At 42.6% G+C, this 18,089-nt stretch overlaps 1 protein-coding gene across 2 annotated transcripts in view; it reads left to right on the plus strand.

Annotated features, from left to right (window-relative positions):
• Positions 1-15,056, plus strand: part of btaf1 (BTAF1 RNA polymerase II, B-TFIID transcription factor-associated) — a 103,978-nt gene extending 88,922 nt beyond the window's left edge. For both annotated transcript variants that reach the window (XM_078223500.1, XM_078223499.1), the window contains exons 34-38: positions 195-347; positions 2,953-3,164; positions 5,438-5,597; positions 7,235-7,405; positions 13,381-15,056. In XM_078223500.1, coding sequence (XP_078079626.1) covers positions 195-347; positions 2,953-3,164; positions 5,438-5,597; positions 7,235-7,405; positions 13,381-13,521 — 837 coding nt within the window. In that variant the 3' untranslated portion in view covers positions 13,522-15,056. The remainder of the gene's footprint in view (positions 1-194; positions 348-2,952; positions 3,165-5,437; positions 5,598-7,234; positions 7,406-13,380) is intronic.
• Positions 15,057-18,089: the final 3,033 nt, after the last annotated feature.

The following is an 18,089-nucleotide window of genomic DNA, read 5'->3' on the forward strand; positions in this document are numbered from 1 at the left end:
TTAAATTGTCGGGAGGCAAAAAATGCTAAATTCCCCATCTGTACCCGAACAGGCGCCGGAGTGTGGCGACTAGGGGATTTTCACAGTAACTTCTTTGCAGTGTTAATGTAAGCCTATTTATGACACTAATAAATGAACTTAATAAATCTTAAAACAAACTAGATAACATATTTGAACTGATACTTTATTTCCAGGCCTTGCAGTATTTGAGGAAACTCTGCAATCATCCAGCCCTGGTACTGACTTCACAACATCCAGAATTCCAGCATATTATAGAGCAGCTTGCTGCTCAGAATACATCTCTTCATGATATTCAGCATGCTCCTAAACTTTCTGCTTTAAAACAGGTATTGTCTGAAATTTAGTGCCCCATCCTTTCCTTGCCCTTATGTTATATTATGCTTGGGGTGATTATTCATCTAGGCCACTTTGAAGTACTGTTATATCTTTAAGCAAGTCTTAAATATCACAAGTATTTTTATGTGCAGATAGTTTTGAAAACTGTATGTCGTAGAGTTGCTCACAGGATTTTATTTTTTTTCCTCTTTTAATTACAGTCATGCTCTCCATGCGCACACTTGCCCACACACACACACACACGCTTGCATTCGTGTTCATGTGCACACACACGCACACACTTGTATACAGCATTGCTTCATTAATAATTTTGCCTTATTAATTTACTGAAGTGGTTTGGAAATTTTGATTATTTTCCACCTTTGTCTGGCTCTACTTGTTTCCTTAACCTACATTTCGGCAACCTATCCACCCAACACACTTTATTCTGGGATCAGGATTATCTGCTACAAACAGTGCCTGCCCATTTTGATTAGCCAATTCTGATGCAGTGTTTTAATTATGTAAACAGTCATTGTAAATGACAAACAAGATTGCATATTTGAATTGTTAACTTTTGTTTCTAGGCTTTAAAGTACTTGAGGAAACTGCAGTCATCCAGTTCGTTTTCTCTGTGAAGTATTAAGCCTGCCAGTTTATCTTGTCAGCAAGAAAGGCACATGGGTTTTAACATAGAAAGCCACAGCACAAACAGGCCCTTCGGCCCACAAGTTGCGCCGATCACATCCCCACCTCTAGGCCTATCTATAGCCCTCAATCCCATTAAATCCCATGTACTCATCCAGAAGTCTCTTAAAAGACCCCAACGAGTTTGCCTCCACCACCACCGACGTCAGCCGATTCCACTCACCCACCACCCTCTGAGTGAAAAACTTACCCCTGACATCTCCTCTGTACCTACCCCCCAGCACCTTAAACCTGTGTCCTCTCGTAGCAACCATTTCAGCCCTTGGAAATAGCCTCTGAGAGTCTACCCTATCCAGACCTCTCAACATCTTGTAAACCTCTATCAGGTCACCTCTCATCCTTCGTCTCTCCAGGGAGAAGAGACCAAGCTCCCTCAACCTATCCTCATAAGGCATGCCCCCCAATCCAGGCAACATCCTTGTAAATCTCCTCTGCACCCTTTCAATGGCTTCAACATCTTTCCTGTAATGAGGTGACCAGAACTGCGCGCAGTACTCCAAGTGGGGTCTAACCAGGGTCCTATAAAGCTGCAGCATTATCTCCCGACTCCTAAACTCAATCCCTCGATTAATGAAGGCTAGTACGCCGTACGCCTTCTTGACCGCATCCTCCACCTGCGAGGCCGATTTAAGAGTCCTATGGACCCGGACCCCAAGGTCCTTCTGATCCTCTACACTGCTAAGAATGGTACCCTTCATATTATACTGCTGCTTCATCCCATTGGATCTGCCAAAATGGATCACTACACACTTATCCGGGTTGAAGTCCATCTGCCACTTCTCCGCCCAGTCTTGCATTCTATCTATGTCTCGCTGCAACTTCTGACATCCCTCCAAACTATCCACAACACCACCTATCTTGGTGTCGTCAGCAAACTTACCAACCCATCCCTCCACTTCCTCATCCAGGTCATTTATGAAAATGACAAACAGCAAGGGTCCCAGAACAGATCCCTGGGGCACTCCACTGGTCACTGACCTCCATGCAGAGAAAGACCCCTCCACAGCCACTCTCTGCCTTCTGCAGGCAAGCCAGTTCTGGATCCACAAGGCAACAGCCCCTTGGATCCCATGCCCTCTCACTTTCTCAAGAAGTCTTGCATGGGGGACCTTATCGAACGTTTTATCTAAAGTTAGGGAAGAACTTCCAGAGCTTAGGGCCAAGCCAACTGAAGATATGGCCACCAATGGTGAAATGATTAAAATGAGCAATGCGCAAAAGCGTCAGAATTAGAAGAGTACAGATATGATATATTGGGTGGAAACAGATTACAGGGATAGGGAGGACGAGGCCTGGAGAGATTTTTAAACCAGGATAAGAATTTTAAAATCAAGACAATGTAGGTTAACAGGCATGGCAATGATAGGCAAATGGAACGTGGTGTGGATATGGACACGGGTAGCAGAGTTTTGAATGGCCACAAGTTTATAGAGGGTAGAATGTGGGAAGCCAGTCAACAGTGTGTTGCAATAGTCAAGGTAACAGGCGTGGATATTTCTGCAGCAGATGAGTTGAGTTAGGGATGAAGCTGGACAGTGTTACAGAAGTGGGAATAAACAATGTTAGTGATGGTGCATAAAGATTTCATTCAGCTGGTACTCATTGCAGAATGCATTGCCGAAGTATCTACATATCACGTGGAACATAGTGTCACAGGGCTTGTAGGGTCAAATGGTTTGTTTTTCCTGTAATTTTTAATTATAAAACGAACTGACCCAAAGCAGTTTGTTTTATAATAGCACACGAGTTTCAAAGACTGAAGGCTGTAGACGCTAGAGCTCTTAAGTCTTCAACATATTACATGGCACTCTTTTTTTATTTTAATTTTCAGCTTGAATGCAGGTTCTTTTGAAATGACATCCTTTGTCTGGGTAAAAGAAAAATTATATTCTCTAATTATTTTTCTAGTTGCTGCTTGACTGTGGACTTGGCAGTAGTGGAGCCTCAGAAAATGGCACAGAGTCTGTTGTAGCTCAACACCGAGTTCTTATTTTCTGTCAGCTCAAGAGCATGTTGGACATTGTAGAACATGATTTGCTTAAACCTCAGATGTCCAGTATTACTTACTTAAGATTGGATGGCAGTGTGCCTGCAGGCCAGAGACATTCCATTGTGGCAAGGTAAGTAAGCTATCTAAGAACTGTATTTGCAATGATACTTAACATTTGATAAGTTGCCATGTCAAACATTATTGGGGAAGATAAAAGCTCATGGTGTAGGGGGTAACACATTAGCATGGATAGAAGATTGGCTGGCTGGAAGAAAATTAATGGGTCTTTTTCTGATTGGCAGAATGTAATGAGTGGAGTTTGACGTGGGCCTGTACTGGGGTCTCAACATTTTACAATTTCTATCAATGATTTGGATGAGGGGAGCAAGGCATGGTAGCTAAATTTGCAGGTGACACAAAGGTAGATAGAAAATATGTTGTGAAGAGGACATGAGGTTGCAGGTGGATATAGATATGTTGAGTGAGTGGGCAACAATCTCTCAGATGGAGTATAACGTAGGAGAATGTGAAGTTGTTCGTTTTGGCAGGGGAATAAAAAACAGTATCAATTAAATAGAGAATGGCTGCAGAATTCAGAAGTGCAGAGAGATCTAGATGTTCTAGTGTACGAGTGGCAAAAAGTTAGAATGCAGGTACAAGTAAGTAAGAAGACGTATGGAATACTTTCCGTTATTGCGAGAAGAATTGAACATAAAAGTAGGGATGTCATGCTTCAGTTATACAGGGAATTGGTGAGACCACATCTTGAAATCTTTGAGCAGTCTTATTTTACAAAGGATAGAAATGCATTGGAAGCAGTTCAGAGGTTTACCAGATTAATACCTGGAATGAGGAGGTTGTCTTATGAGGATAGGTGGGACTTGTTTCCACTGGAGTTTAGAAGATTGAGAGGTCATTTGATTTAAGTATATAAAATGCTGAAGAGTCATGATGAGGTGGATGTGGAAAGGATGTTTTCTCTTGTGGGTGAGTCCAGAACTAGAGTGTAGGAGGGAATTTGGGACCAACAACGACTAACAATCAGAGTGAATATAGTATAGAGAAGTCTCCAGTGCCTGGAGAATATTTTACAAAGGTACTGTTTGCACAGAGACACACATAGTAACTTAGAAAATTTAAACATGTGTTTTTATATATTCTGTATTTAAAATGTACACCATGGCCAACTACAGACTGCCCCGAGGCATAATGGGATAAAGCTGAGTAAGACGAGCCACATTCTTTAAAAACAATACAGCCAGAGAGCACAGTCTTTATCAGTATGGACTCCAGACAGTCCTAGAGTTCTCAGACAAGCGAATGAATAGGTCTTGCATTACAGCAGATAAAAATTGTCTAGTACGCATCATAAGAGAAAGGAAACTTCTGAACTTTCCAGATTTGCATAATAGGTTGTCAGGAGACAGTGGGTGGAAATGCCGGACTTTCCCGACCTATGTATTCTCATGTTACCAGAAGATGGAATGTCACTGGCCAAGGAAAATGACCCATACTAAAATGATTGGCTCATCCAGTTTGAATGAACAGAATGGGCGAGCAAATGATTTCTGGAAAAAATATATTCTCATGTAATTTAGAGTGATTTGGAACTGCCCCAAAATCGCCCTCCAGTGTCGCTGACCAGGCCTGGTTGATAAAGATACGTCAACTGGGGCACTGTTTTAAAATTATGGGTTGCCCTTTTAGAACACAGATGAGGAGATTGTTTTCTCAGCATTGTCTAATTTTGGAAGTCTCTGCCTCGAGGCGGTCATTGAATATTTTTAAAACTGTTAATGATAGGCAAGAGAGTTAAAGGTTATCGGGGGTAGATGGGAATGTGAAATTAGGAACACAAACAGATCAACTATGATCTTAGTGGCGGAGCAATTTCAAGGGACTGAATGGTCTACTTCTATTTTGTATGGTCTGCTATGGCTTAATGGTTAAGTACAGTATGTTCTGCAATAGGCCACTTGGACCAGATGATTCAAGTGTACTTAGTTGATCTGGCTATGATGACTTGTTTCAGCATTGTAGACAAGGGAAGAGAAAGATCAACAAGGATTCCCACTCCTATCATGTGGCTCATGTAGGGAGAGTGAGTGAGGAGGAACTGAACTACTCTGGTTGAAAGACATGATACAGTCCAGCCTCGAGCAAAAAGAATGGCTACTTGTCATACCAAAAGTCTGGTACAGCCTGTAGCAAACATCAACTTCAGGAGAAGTGGGGCTGGTGACTGAGGAATAATGTCGAGAAACCAATAGTAACTTGTAGTCCAGTTCACTTTTAGCATGTAGCAATCTAATAGAATTATCTGAGGTAGCTTGTGAATGTAGCATGAAATACACTTTGTTGAATTATAAATATTAATTGACTAATATATTTGTATTTTGTTAGGTTTAATAATGATCCTTCCATAGATGTCTTGCTGTTAACCACCCATGTGGGTGGCCTAGGTCTTAATCTCACTGGAGCAGATACTGTGGTGTTTGTAGAACACGATTGGAACCCAATGCGTGATCTGCAAGCAATGGATCGGGCTCATCGTATTGGACAGGTAATGTGCACTTTGAAATGTTTTAAAGCCATTAAGTTGTATTGTAAAAATTGAAGGCTATCAGATTTTTTGACACTGTAATTGTTTAAGACATTGCAGGTTACTTTCTTTTACCTAAAGTGCACTTTCAATGGGGGAAGATAGTATAGTGGTAATGTCAGTGGACTAGTATTCCAGAGGCTAGGCTAGTCCTCAGGAGTCAAAGATTCAAATCTCACCATGGCAGCTTATTCAATTTAAAAAAATAAATCTGGAATTGAAAGGGCAACATGCTGGTCTTGCCAACAACACCCACTTCTCATGACAGAATCTTAAAGGCCCAGAGTTTGCTGTGGGCATGATGACAAAACTGTCAGTATTTGCTGTCAATGCTTCACTGAAATTGACAGCCACTTCAGGAGTTTGAAGGAGCACAGAAATTGCTGAGAGTATATGTTCTTCCTGGGGTACACTGTAGTCCATTTCAATCATGAACTGACAAGAACTCTCACTTCTACATTATTAATCTCACTCTGTAACTAGGGTTTTGCCTCATTGAGTGTGGTGTAGATGGGTTTTTAACAGCACATTTTCTTCATAATTACCACTAAATACCCTTCCTGATCCTAATTTTATATTTGTGAAATGTCATTCCTTTACTATGCTGAGTCAGCATCCTGGAACTCCCTAACAGCACTGTGGGTGTGCCTGCACCACATGGACTGCAGCAGCTTACCTCCAAATTCAAGAGGGCAGTTGAGGATTGGCAATATATGCTGGACTAGCCACATTCCGTGAACGAATATTTAAAAAATGCAGCCTAGATCAATGGAACTGAAGTCATTAGTGACATTGGAGAGTGCTTTTCCTACCAAATCAACTATTACCAAGGTTCCCCACACAAAACTTTTCTTTACAATTTCAAGCACAAGTCTCGAGGAAATACCAGAACTAATATTTCAAATTGGGGACACAACATTATTATATTTAGTTTTCAGATGTCTACAATATTTTTGTTACAAAGCTATAAGTGTCACCTAACTCTGGTCCATGAATAATGTTATACACTTGGTTGATTATGGCTGAGGAAGTGGATTTTTTTTTTTGGTCGTAACTGTGCTGTTTGCTTGAATGTGCTGACTTTGGCCAATCTCGACCAACTTACCACTGAATACAAGTAAAATTGACAAAAAACAGTCCATAAACAAAGAAAATGCTCAAAGCACTATAGTAATTCGACATCTGTGAAGAGGATAACCGAGTTAACATTTCAGACCCCATCTGCACTCGAGGGTATTGCAGATGAAAGCATTTAAAAGGAATAGAATAAAGGGAAGCGGGGGGAGGAAAGATGGTCTAGACAATTGTGCGCACACAAGAAAATTATAATGAACTGTAAAGTGCTCAAGTGGAAAATAGGGATTGGTTTTTAATAACTGAAACGATAGACATGAGACAATATCAAATAAATAAGAGAAATTAGACATTTACGTGACACAAGTTTTGAATGGCTCAGATGGGTGGGGGAGAGGACGGTATAAAATAAGTAGAAATAGAAGCATGGAATTTGACAATTTAGTGCAGGCTCTCATTCCAAGGAACCTGGGTGAAAAGTCACTACTTTGAACTTTTAAACATTTTTTTTCTTTATCTTACAGAAACGAGTTGTTAATGTTTATAGATTAATAACAAGAGGAACGTTGGAAGAGAAGATCATGGGATTACAGAAATTTAAAATGAGTATTGCAAATACTGTCATTAGCCAAGAGAATGCAAGTTTCCAGAGCATGGGGACAGACCAGCTCCTGGATTTATTCACTCTTGACAAGGTGAAGTAGAAAAATATTGAATCCAAAGCAAAATACTGTGGGTGCTGGAAATCTGAAACAAAAAACTAACAGAAAATAATGGAAGTACTGAACAAGTCGGGCAGTATCTGTGAAAGAAAGAAATAAGAGTTAATGTTTCATGTTAATGACCATTTTTCAGAACTTGGGGAAAAGTTAGAGATTTGATTTATTATTGTCACATGTATTGGTATACAATGAAAAGTATTGTTTCCTGTACACAGTACAGACAAAGCATACCCGTTCATAGAGAAAAAAGGAGTGCAGAATGTAGTGTTTACGGTTGCAGCTAGGGTGTAGAGAAAGATCAATTTAATGCAAGGTAGGTCCATTCAAAAGCCTGCAGCAGGAATAAATTGTTCTTGAGTCGGTTGGTACGTGTCCTTAGACTTTTGTATCAGGTTTAAATTGGTACCAACGACATAGGTGAGAGAAGGGACGGGGATTTAAAACAGGAATTTCGGGAGCTGGGCTGGAAGCTGAGAGCCAAGACAAAACATGTGGTCATCTCTGGTACGATACCGGTGCCACGTGATAGCGAGTTGAGGAACAGGGAGAGAGTGCAGTTAAACATGTGGTTGCAGGGATGGTGTAGGAGGGAGGGTTTCAGATACGTGGATAATTGGAACACATTCTGGGGAAGGTGGGACCTGTACAAACAGGACGGGGTGCACCTGAACCAGAGGGGCACCAGTATCCTGGGAGGGAAATTTGATACGGCTCTTCAGGGGGGTTTAAACTAATTTGACAGGGGAGTGGGAAAAGGAGTTGTAGTCCAGAAGTCAGTGTTGAGGTATTGGGGAAGGTATCAAGGTCAAGGGTGGGTACCGGTAGACAGGAAGGTGGGTTGAAGTGTGTCTACTTCAATGCAAGGAGCATCCGGAACAAGGTAGATGAACTTGGGGCGTGGATTGGTACTTGGGACTACGATGTTGTGGCCATTACGGAGACGTGGGTAGAACAAGGACAGGAATGGTTGTTGGACGTTCCGGGGTATAGATGTTTCACTAAGTGTAGGGAAGCTGGTAAAAGAGGTGGAGGAGTAGCATTGTTAATCAAGGATAGTTTAACGGCTGCGGAAAGGCACTTCGAGGGGGATCTGCACACTGAGGTAATATGGGCTGAAGTTAGAAATAGGAAAGGAGCAGTCACGTTGTTAGGAGTTTACTATAGGCCCCCAAATAGTAATAGAGATGTGGAGGAAGAAATTGCTAAGCAGATTATGGATAGGTGTGGGGGTCACAGGGTAGTTGTCATGGGGGACTTTAGCTTTCCAAATATCGATTGGAACCTTTGTAGGTCAAATAGTTTGGATGGGGCAGTTTTTGTGCAGTGTGCACAGGAGGCTTTCCTGACACAATATGTGGATAGGCCGACAAGAGGTGAGGCCACATTGGATTTGGTACTGGGAAATGAACCGGGCCAAGTGTTAGATTTGGTTGTGGGAGAGCACTTTGGAGATAGTGACCACAATTCGGTGTCTTTTGTTATTGCAATGGAGAGCGATAGGGCCGTACGGCAGGGCAAGGTTTACAATTGGGGGAGAGGTAATTATGATGCGATTAGGCAAGAATTAGGGGGCATAAGATGGAAACAGAAACTGTCAGGGAAAGGCACAGTGGTTAGCACTGCTGCTTCACAGCTCCAGGGTCCCGGGTTCGATTCCTGGCTCGGGTCACTGTCTGTGTGGAGTTTGCACATTCTCCTCGTGTCTGCGTGGGTTTCCTCCGGGTGCTCCGGTTTCCTCCCACAGTCCAAAGATGTGCGGGTTAGGTTGATTGGCCAGGTTAAAAATTGCCCCTTAGAGTCCTGAGATGCGTAGGTTAAGAGGGATTAGCAGGTAAATATGTGGGGGTAGGGCCTGGGTGGGATTGTGGTCGGTGCAGACTCGATGGGCCGAATGGTCTCCTTCTGCACTGTAGGGTTTCTATGATTTCTAAAAGTGGAACTTTTTCGAGGAACAAATATTGGGTGTCCTTGATAGGTATGTCCCTGGGTGTCCTTGATAGGTATGTCCCTGTCAGGCAGAGAGGAAATGGCCGAGTGAGGGAACCATGGTTCACGAAAGAGGTGGAATGTCTTGTGAAAACGAAGAGGGAAGCTTATGTAGGGATGAGGAAACAAGGTTCAGATGGCTTGATTGAGGGTTACAAGTTAGCAAGGAAGGAGCTGAAAAAGGGGCTTAGGAGAGCTAGGAGGGGACATGAGAAGTCCTTGGTGGGTCGGATCAAGGAAAACCCCAAGGCTTTTTACTCTTTATGTGAGGAATAAAAGAATGACCAGGGTGAGGTTAGGGTCGGTCAAGGACAGTAGTGGGAACTTTTGTATGGAGTCAGTAGAGATAGGCGAGGTGATGAATGAATACTTTTCTTCAGTGTTCACCAAGGAGAGGGGCCATGTTTTTGAGGAAGAGAAGGTGTTACAGGCTAATAGGCTGGAGGAAATAGATGTTTGGAGGGAGGATGTACTGGCAGTTTTGAATAAACTGAAGGTCAATAAGTCCCCTGGGCCTGATGAAATATATCCTAGGATTCTTTGGGAGGCAAGGGATGAGATTGCAGAGCCTTTGGCTTTGATCTTTGGGTCCTCACTGTCCACGGGAATGGTGCCAGAGGACTGGAGAGTGGCGAATGTTGTTCCTCTGTTTAAGAAAGGGAATAGAAATGACCCTGGTAATTATAGACCGGTTAGTCTTACTTCGGTGGTTGGTAAATTGGTGGAAAAGGTCCTTAGGGATGGGATTTACGACCATTTAGAAAGATGCGGATTAATCCGGGATAGTCAGCACGGATTCGTGAAGGGCAAGTCGTGCCTCACAAATTTGATTGAATTTTTTGAGGAGGTAACTAAGTGTGTTGATGAAGGTAGGGCAGTTGATGTCATATACATGGATTTTAGTAAGGCGTTTGATAAGGTCCCTCATGGTCGGCTTATGATGAAAGTAAGGAGGTGTGGGATAGAGGGAAAGTTGGCCGATTGGATGGGTACTGGCTAGCTGATCGAAGACAGAGGGTGGTGGTGGATGGAAAATTTTCAGACTGGAGGCAAGTTGCTAGCGGAGTGCCACAGGGATCAGTGCTTGGTTCTCTGCTCTTTGTGATTTTTATTAATGACTTAGAGGAGGGGGCTGAAGGGTGGATCAGTAAATTTGCTGATGACACCAAGATTGGTGGAGTAGTGGATGAGGTGGAGGGCTGTTGTAGGCTGCAAAGAGACATAGGTAGATGCAAAGCTGGGCTGAAAAATGGCAAATAGAGTTTAACCCTGATAAATGTGAGGTGATTCATTTTGGTAGGACTAATTTAAATGTGGATTACAGGGTCAAAGGTAGGGTTCTGAAGACCGTGGAGGAACACAGAGATCTTGGGGTCCATATCCATAGATCTCTAAAGGTTGCCACTCAAGTGGATAGAGCTGTGAAGAAGGCCTATAGTGTGTTAGCTTTTATTAACAGGGGGTTGGAGTTTAAGAGCCGTGGGGTTATGCTGCAACTGTACAGGACCTTGGTGAGACCACATTTGGAATATTGTGTGCAGTTCTGGTCACCTCACTATAAGAAGGATGTGGAAGCGCTGGAAAGAGTGCAGAGGAGATTTACCAGGATGCTGCCTGGTTTGGAGGGTAGGTCTTATGAGGAAAGGTTGAGGGAGCTAGGGCTGTTCTCTCTGGAGCGGAGGAGGCTGAGGGGAGACTTGATAGAGGTTTATAAAATGATGAAGGGGATAGATAGAGTGAACGTTCAAAGACTATTTCCTCGGGTGGATGGAGCTATTACAAGGGGGCATAACTAGGGTTCATGGTGGGAGATATAGGAAGGATATCAGAGGTAGGTTCTTTACGCAGAGAGTGGTTGGGGTGTGGAATGGACTGCCTGCAGTGATGGTGGAGTCAGACACTTTAGGAACATTTAAGCGGTTATTGGATAGGCACATGGAGCACACCAGGATGATAGGGAGTGGGATAGCTTGATCTTGGTTTCTGATGAAGCTCGGCACAACATCGTGGGCCGAAGGGCCTGTTCTGTTCTGTACTGTTCTATGTTCTATGTTTTAAATGTAACAGATTTTAAGCAATTACAGAGGCAGGGTGATTGGGTAGAAGATGGAGAGATTAAATGATGAAAGGGATCATATTGCAAAGCAAAGTGAGAGTAATGGCAAAGAAACAAAAGATGGAGTTAGTGGCGATGAGTTGCTATTTTACCTGGAAGGAGTGTTTGGGGCCCTGGACATTGGGAATGCACAAACATGGGAAGGGGAGGGATTGTTGGGGGCTATTGAGGAATGGATAAGGATGTTGTGAAAGAAATAGACCCTTCGGAATGCTGAATGGGGGAATGTGTTTGGTAGTGGTTTCAGGCAGGAATTGGCATAAGTAGTGGAGAATGATCCATTGAATGTGGATGCTGATATGGTGTTTAAGGTAAGGACAATGGGAACACTTATGTTTCTAGCAGGGAAGGTAAGGGATGAGAGTGGGAAATAGAACAAACAAGGTTGAGGTAGAGGAAAATCCTTGGGTGAGAGAAAAGGAAGATACCTGCAGTTCCTTTGACAATTGCACCTTTAAATTGTACCGAACCATTCAATTTCCTGCCAATACCATATAGCTTAATGCCATATATTTCCACGGGGGTCCATAAGCATCTGATCATTGTTCCTAATCTGGTGCATAGAAAACTCCCATTGGTGACACCATTGGAATGACAGGCAGTGAAGAACCAGGCCTCCACAGATGCGAGAAAACAAGTCAATGTATTTTCTGACAATTCTTTCAAAATGTAATAGAAGATACACTTTGAACAAAACAGAGTATCTTCCTTCAATTTCTATATGATGTGGTGCAAAGAAGGAATAGAACTTGGATGATGATTCTACAATTCTTGTGTAATACCAGCGTAGTCCTTCCTAAGGTATATTCAGGGTGTCTACATGATGACAGTTGAGACTGTTTTGTGTTTTATCACCATCTTCAGCAAAATAAAGTACTCACATTTCTTAAATGTTGACTGACTAAAAGGATTAAAGTCATAGAGACTTTAAATGAACCAGGATGATTTGCATTAGTCCCTAAATTAGCAGGAATGGAAATCTTTCAGTAATAATTCACATTTGAGTAAAAGATGATGGTTTGTCATGAGAAATCTTGAGCTTTACTTAGCTTTATTTTTATCGTGCTTTGAAGGGAAGGTCTTCAACATAAATGTGACCCCCCTTAGCATTTTCACCTTTATTTTTTTGAGTCTTGGGAGAGCAGTGTTGTACAGAGATCTATGCTTTCTGTCCACTGCTACTGTAGATCCACTGGAGACGGAGTCTATTTTAGATGGGACTTGAAAATCACGTCACAACACGGTTGTATGTTATGACGCATGCTGGTCAGGAAATTGGAAGGAGAAAGCAAGTAAAGAGGAAAGAAAATGTGTTTCTAAATATACATAGTTCTGAATTAATGGCAGTGTGTTATTAGTTTGACTTGAATTCCCTCCAGCAAGTATTCTCATTTTTGAAGTAGTCAAAAAAAAATCTGAATCAGTGGGCAGAGGAGTGATGCTAGCTAATTTGCTCTTAGAGAGTCAGCATGGACTCGATGGTCTTCTCTGCTGTAACCATTCTATGATTCCAATGCTGATTCATTGCTGTTCAATTAAATAGTGTGATGCCAAGGCACAGAAGAAAGCATTCAATATAATGATAGAACGCAAAGCCCATGAACATTTCAATTTGTAGCACAGGGTCTCCAAAGAACAGAACACTTGAGTGTAAGCCTCCTCAATGAGGACAGTCTACAGTCAACAATGCTCCTTGAAGTTTAAACTATCTTGGGCTCTAATTGGAGAAATCCTGATCAACTGCCACTTGAATAAAGGATTGGGCTCCTTGTTGCTAATGATCAAGTTGCTAAATGATTTGACAAAGGACCTTCTCCTCTGATTATACCTTTATTTTTTTTAAAAGGATGGCCAGGGAGATAAAGGATCTAGTTCCACCGAGAAGCCGTCTGTAAAAGCAATCTTGGAAAACCTTGGAGAACTTTGGGATCAGCAACAATATGACACAGAATATAACTTGGATAATTTCATGCATTCGCTGAAATAAGATGTACTTAACATAATTGCAGCTAAGCCATGCGACAGGATTGTTCTGCTGATATTCAGCAAGTTTCAGCAATGTACAATGAAATGCTGAGAATAATGTGTAAATACAGGCATTTGAAGAGGGTGAGCATAAAGTGGATATTTCTAAAACCATTGTTTCAGAAAAAATTAGAGCAAATAATCATCTTGGCTTAGTTATTTGCACTGTTTTACAATTTTACATTTAGTCATTTATCCAGAGCAGATATACTTGAAGCAACATTCTTTGATGTCTTAGGAAACAAAGAACCTGTTCTTGAGGAAAAGATTTTCCTATAGTTAAGGAAATTTATGCCATTATGTGACATATGTATGATACAGTAACTTCTGTACTCGAGTACACAATCTGAATTTGATGAAAACACAGACCTCCTCCACTTTTTCCACAGTGGAAATTGATTATTTGCTGCGTATTAGTGATAGCTTTCAATTTACTTGCAGATCTATGATAATTGTAGATGTTAAATAGAAATAACTTTGTACTTGGGTTTAAAAACAAAACTTCTGAAATTGAGTATTATGGTCCATGGCATTCCTTGGATTGAAAATAAAATTCAATTGAAAGATCAAATTGCATGAATTTGAATGTGTTGATCTGCATGGATTACCCATAATTGAAGAATGGCAGTATATTTACAGCTGCAGTACTTTATGGTACATGGTGCTTAGTGGACAATTGATGCGAGGAAACATAGAGGGTTAAAAATGATGGAATTTTATTTACAAGGTGGTGTTTGCCTCATGGCTGCTCCTTCACTCTGGCAGTTTCTTGGATAGCGACCTATGACGCCACTTCCGGTGAATACATGAATATATTAATACAGCTACTAAGAATCAATATAAATGCATAACAGTACAGATATCTGTATTAAATAATTTAAAGGAATCCTCGAAGGATCAGATTAAGTTTGTAATAGTAAAATTTATCAATTGAGTCAGAAATATTACAACTCCAGTTTATTTTAAACTTCTCTCTAGTTCTGTTACTTTGTTAAATCTATTGATTTAGGAATTTAATTACATTTGTTCTTTGCCTTAAGACAATTGTGGATGTTAAATAGATTGCTTTGTTCTTGGGTTTACCTAATACACTTGGTCTTGATTCCTTGTGTACAACGGCATGGGTGATCATCTAGTGTTGCCTCAAAATGTTGCACTGAAGCTTCATTCATGCCTTGTTCATTGTTTGCACCCTTCTCAACACCAACAATGAGCCAGTGTGTTAGTTTGATCTGGACTTAACTGGAGGTTAACCAAAGGCCTTTACATTTCCACAGTAATAAATGTAGAGTATGTAAACTGAGTGTTTATGGTTTGTATGTTTGGTGCAGATGCTGTAGCTGTTTCCAGTGTATTTTGGTCTCTGCAAAGAACAATCTTAATGTAACTTTACTTTCTTTGTATTTGGCAAAAAACTTGGTTATTGCTTTGTAAATCATGTAAAAGCAACTTGCACACTGGGATAAGCAATGAGAATAAAATGGTAGAGGAGGCTTTAAATAACTGGAAAAGTGGCAAAGCAGAGACATTTAGGGAGGGAACTCCAGGTATAAACGGCTGAAAGCTCTATTCCGGTATACTGGGAGACAGAGGGACGTAGGCCGCAGCCTTGGACATAGAGCTAGAATAGAGGAGGTTGCAGGGGTAGGGTAAGGAATGGTAATTAAGGGATTTCCTGATGTGAGCAAAGATTTTGATTTAAATCGTGGGAGACAGCAAGCATTGTATCTATACTTGCCAACCTCTAATAAACACATGAGACACGGAGTGGAATTTAATGCAGGCCCATAGATCAGTAACTGGAACAGAGGGGGGTCCCATTTTGGTGGCTGTGTCAGGAACTCTGGGCCAAATTATGTGGATGGGGAGACAGTGATCCCGCATGCAAGTGCAGGAAGGCAATTGAGCTTGATGAGGTAATTGTCATTTTGCATGCCTTAAATCTTACCTTTTGAATTCAACATACAGCAGAGGATATAAGGGGTCAAACCTTGTCATATCTAGGTGAGGCCTCATTCTTGGGGAAAGGTCAGCCATTGTGGAGTTGCCTTCCATTGGAGTTGAAACTTTCAAAAGGGGAGGGAGGTCAATGAACTCAAAGCTGAGGTGCAGCTCAGAGGAGCTGTGGGGCAGTTAAGATGGGCATAGTGGAGGTGCAGCTTAGAGATGCAGAGGGGTAAAGCTGCCAAGCTGAGAGAGAGCTCAGGCAGAGCTAAAAAGCTCGCGCTTTGACGAGGCTTGGAGCTAATGAGGATATTCACTTCTAGAGCAGCAGCCAGTAAAGTGGGTAGTGGATAACACATGGAACTCGATTCACCCAGTCTTTCTAGACCTGGAGCAGTAAAGAGGGAGTGTGGGCCAGGTGCTGGAGGCACCAAGGCTGGCGCAACAGCAGCAATAAATGAAGTCTGGATAGATGGGTTGCAGAGAGACATTTTCGGGATTGGCAGCAGGAGCAAGTCCAAAGATGGTTGTGGCAGGAGTCTCATGGACTGCCCTCAGATGTCAGAGTGCTAGAGAAGATGGTCGCAGATCATCCTGTAGCAATGGGACTGCATGGGAACCTAGTACCAGCGGCACTGAAAGTCACCACAGTGTTGAATTTCTACAAATTTGGCTCCTTCCATGGATCCACCTAGGACGTGTGTGGCATCGAGGAGGTGACTGATGCCCTGTTTGTGAGCTGGAGACTTTGTGCACTACTACATTGACCCTGATGAGCAGCAAAAGAGGAGTGTTGGTTTTAGTGCCATTGGAGGTTTTCCACAGGTCCAGGGGATAACCAGTTGCACCCATGTAGACATCAAAGATCCCCTGGACCAACGTGTGCCTTCATAAACAGGAATGGCTTCTACCTAAACATCAAACTGGTATGTGACCACCAAAAATGCATCCTGCAGTATGTACCCACTTTCCAGGGAGCACTTATGTTTTGGCACTCCCAGATGTCACGTCTCTGGCAATGGATCCTTGGGTACTTCCTCGAGACATGGCTTCTGAAATTACGGAACCTTTGCACTGAACAATACAATTCCTGCCACTGGTCCATTCAGGACTCAATTGGACAGACATCTGCCTACTTGAGATGCCATTCCATTGTCTGGACCCTTCTGGAGGAGAGCTGTAACATGTGTCAGCAAGGGTTTCCAGAATCATGTGCTCTCCATGGCTTAGAACAGCAGAGGGGTCCATAGAACTTGACGACTCTTCTGACGAGGAGGAGGAGGTAGAGTAGGAAGGACAGTTGGATGAGCTGCCTGCCTTCAAGAGATGCAATGTGGAGTGTGTCATGATAACAATTTACAGTCACTTCAGGCAGGCCTGCTGGACAATCAGGCCACGCTGCCTCTACATTTCATCACACTTAGTACTTCCAATTATTTTCCCGCACCTCGTACACCTAGACAGACTTTCATCTTTTTCCATAGCTAGTAATTCCTGGAATAAGTCATACGTCTATCGCTAGGGGCTTATAGTTTGAGGTGCACCACTCCACATTAAGCATAGCTCACCAGGAGTACCTTAGCACCAGCCATTGGTATGTTTGGAAGGGTTTTGCAGGTTGACACACTCGACCTGTTCGACTATGTTATGACCATCAAGTCCTGGGGTTGGATTTGAACCCGGAGCTTGTGGCTCGATGGCAGGGATACTACCCACTGCACCTCAAGACCTCCACCACTTAGTATTTATTAGTCCATTGACCAGCGTCACCAATGACCCAAATGCTGTGCCTTATCCACTCATAGCCAGATAACATCTCTAAACACCCCCCTCGCCCACCATTACCACCTACAAATGGGCAGATGAGGGTCTATGGGTATACAATGCCATGATGTGGAGATGCCGGCGTTGGACTGGGGTAAACACAGTAAGAAGTTTAACAACACCAGGTTAAAGTCCAACAGGTTTATTTGGTAGCAAAATTGTGTGGCTTTTGCTACCAAATAAACCTGTTGGACTTTAACCTGGTGTTGTTAAACTTCTTACTGTGTATACAATGCCAGACAGAAGATGCAATTACTGAATAAAGAGCAAAGGAATAAATACACAAAGACCAATTAGGAACATTCAAAGTTGAAGCATCTGTGTCACCCTGATGCATCTGGGACTTTTGCTAATGCGCTTCCTAGTGCCCTGAGGTGCAACCCTGGCATCAGCAGTTGAGGCAGAGGCAAACCGTTGATCATGATGCCCTGTAACCTGAGATGATCACACAGTTGTTATGGCGCAGAAGAAAGCCCATCTTGGCAATTGTCCTCTGTTTGCTCAAAGTCTGGAAGGCCCAGCATGCTGAGGATCACCTGCGTAGGTGCATCTGCCTCCTCTGGGGCCACTGAGCACTGCCTGACCAGCCTCAGAGTGCCTTGGGTCAAGCCCCCAGATGCAGCAAAGCCTTTCTGCTTTGACCACTGGAGATGAAGGTGTACCTGGAGGGGAGTCCAGGCATCTAGTCCTCCTTCTGCCTGGCACTGTTGATTGAGTTCATGGCCAAGGTTTGAGGGTCTGCCTACATATCTGGCAGCCATT

The sequence above is a fragment of the Mustelus asterias genome, chromosome 11, assembly GCF_964213995.1.
Source record: "Mustelus asterias chromosome 11, sMusAst1.hap1.1, whole genome shotgun sequence".
Classification (NCBI taxonomy): Eukaryota; Metazoa; Chordata; class Chondrichthyes; order Carcharhiniformes; family Triakidae; genus Mustelus; species Mustelus asterias.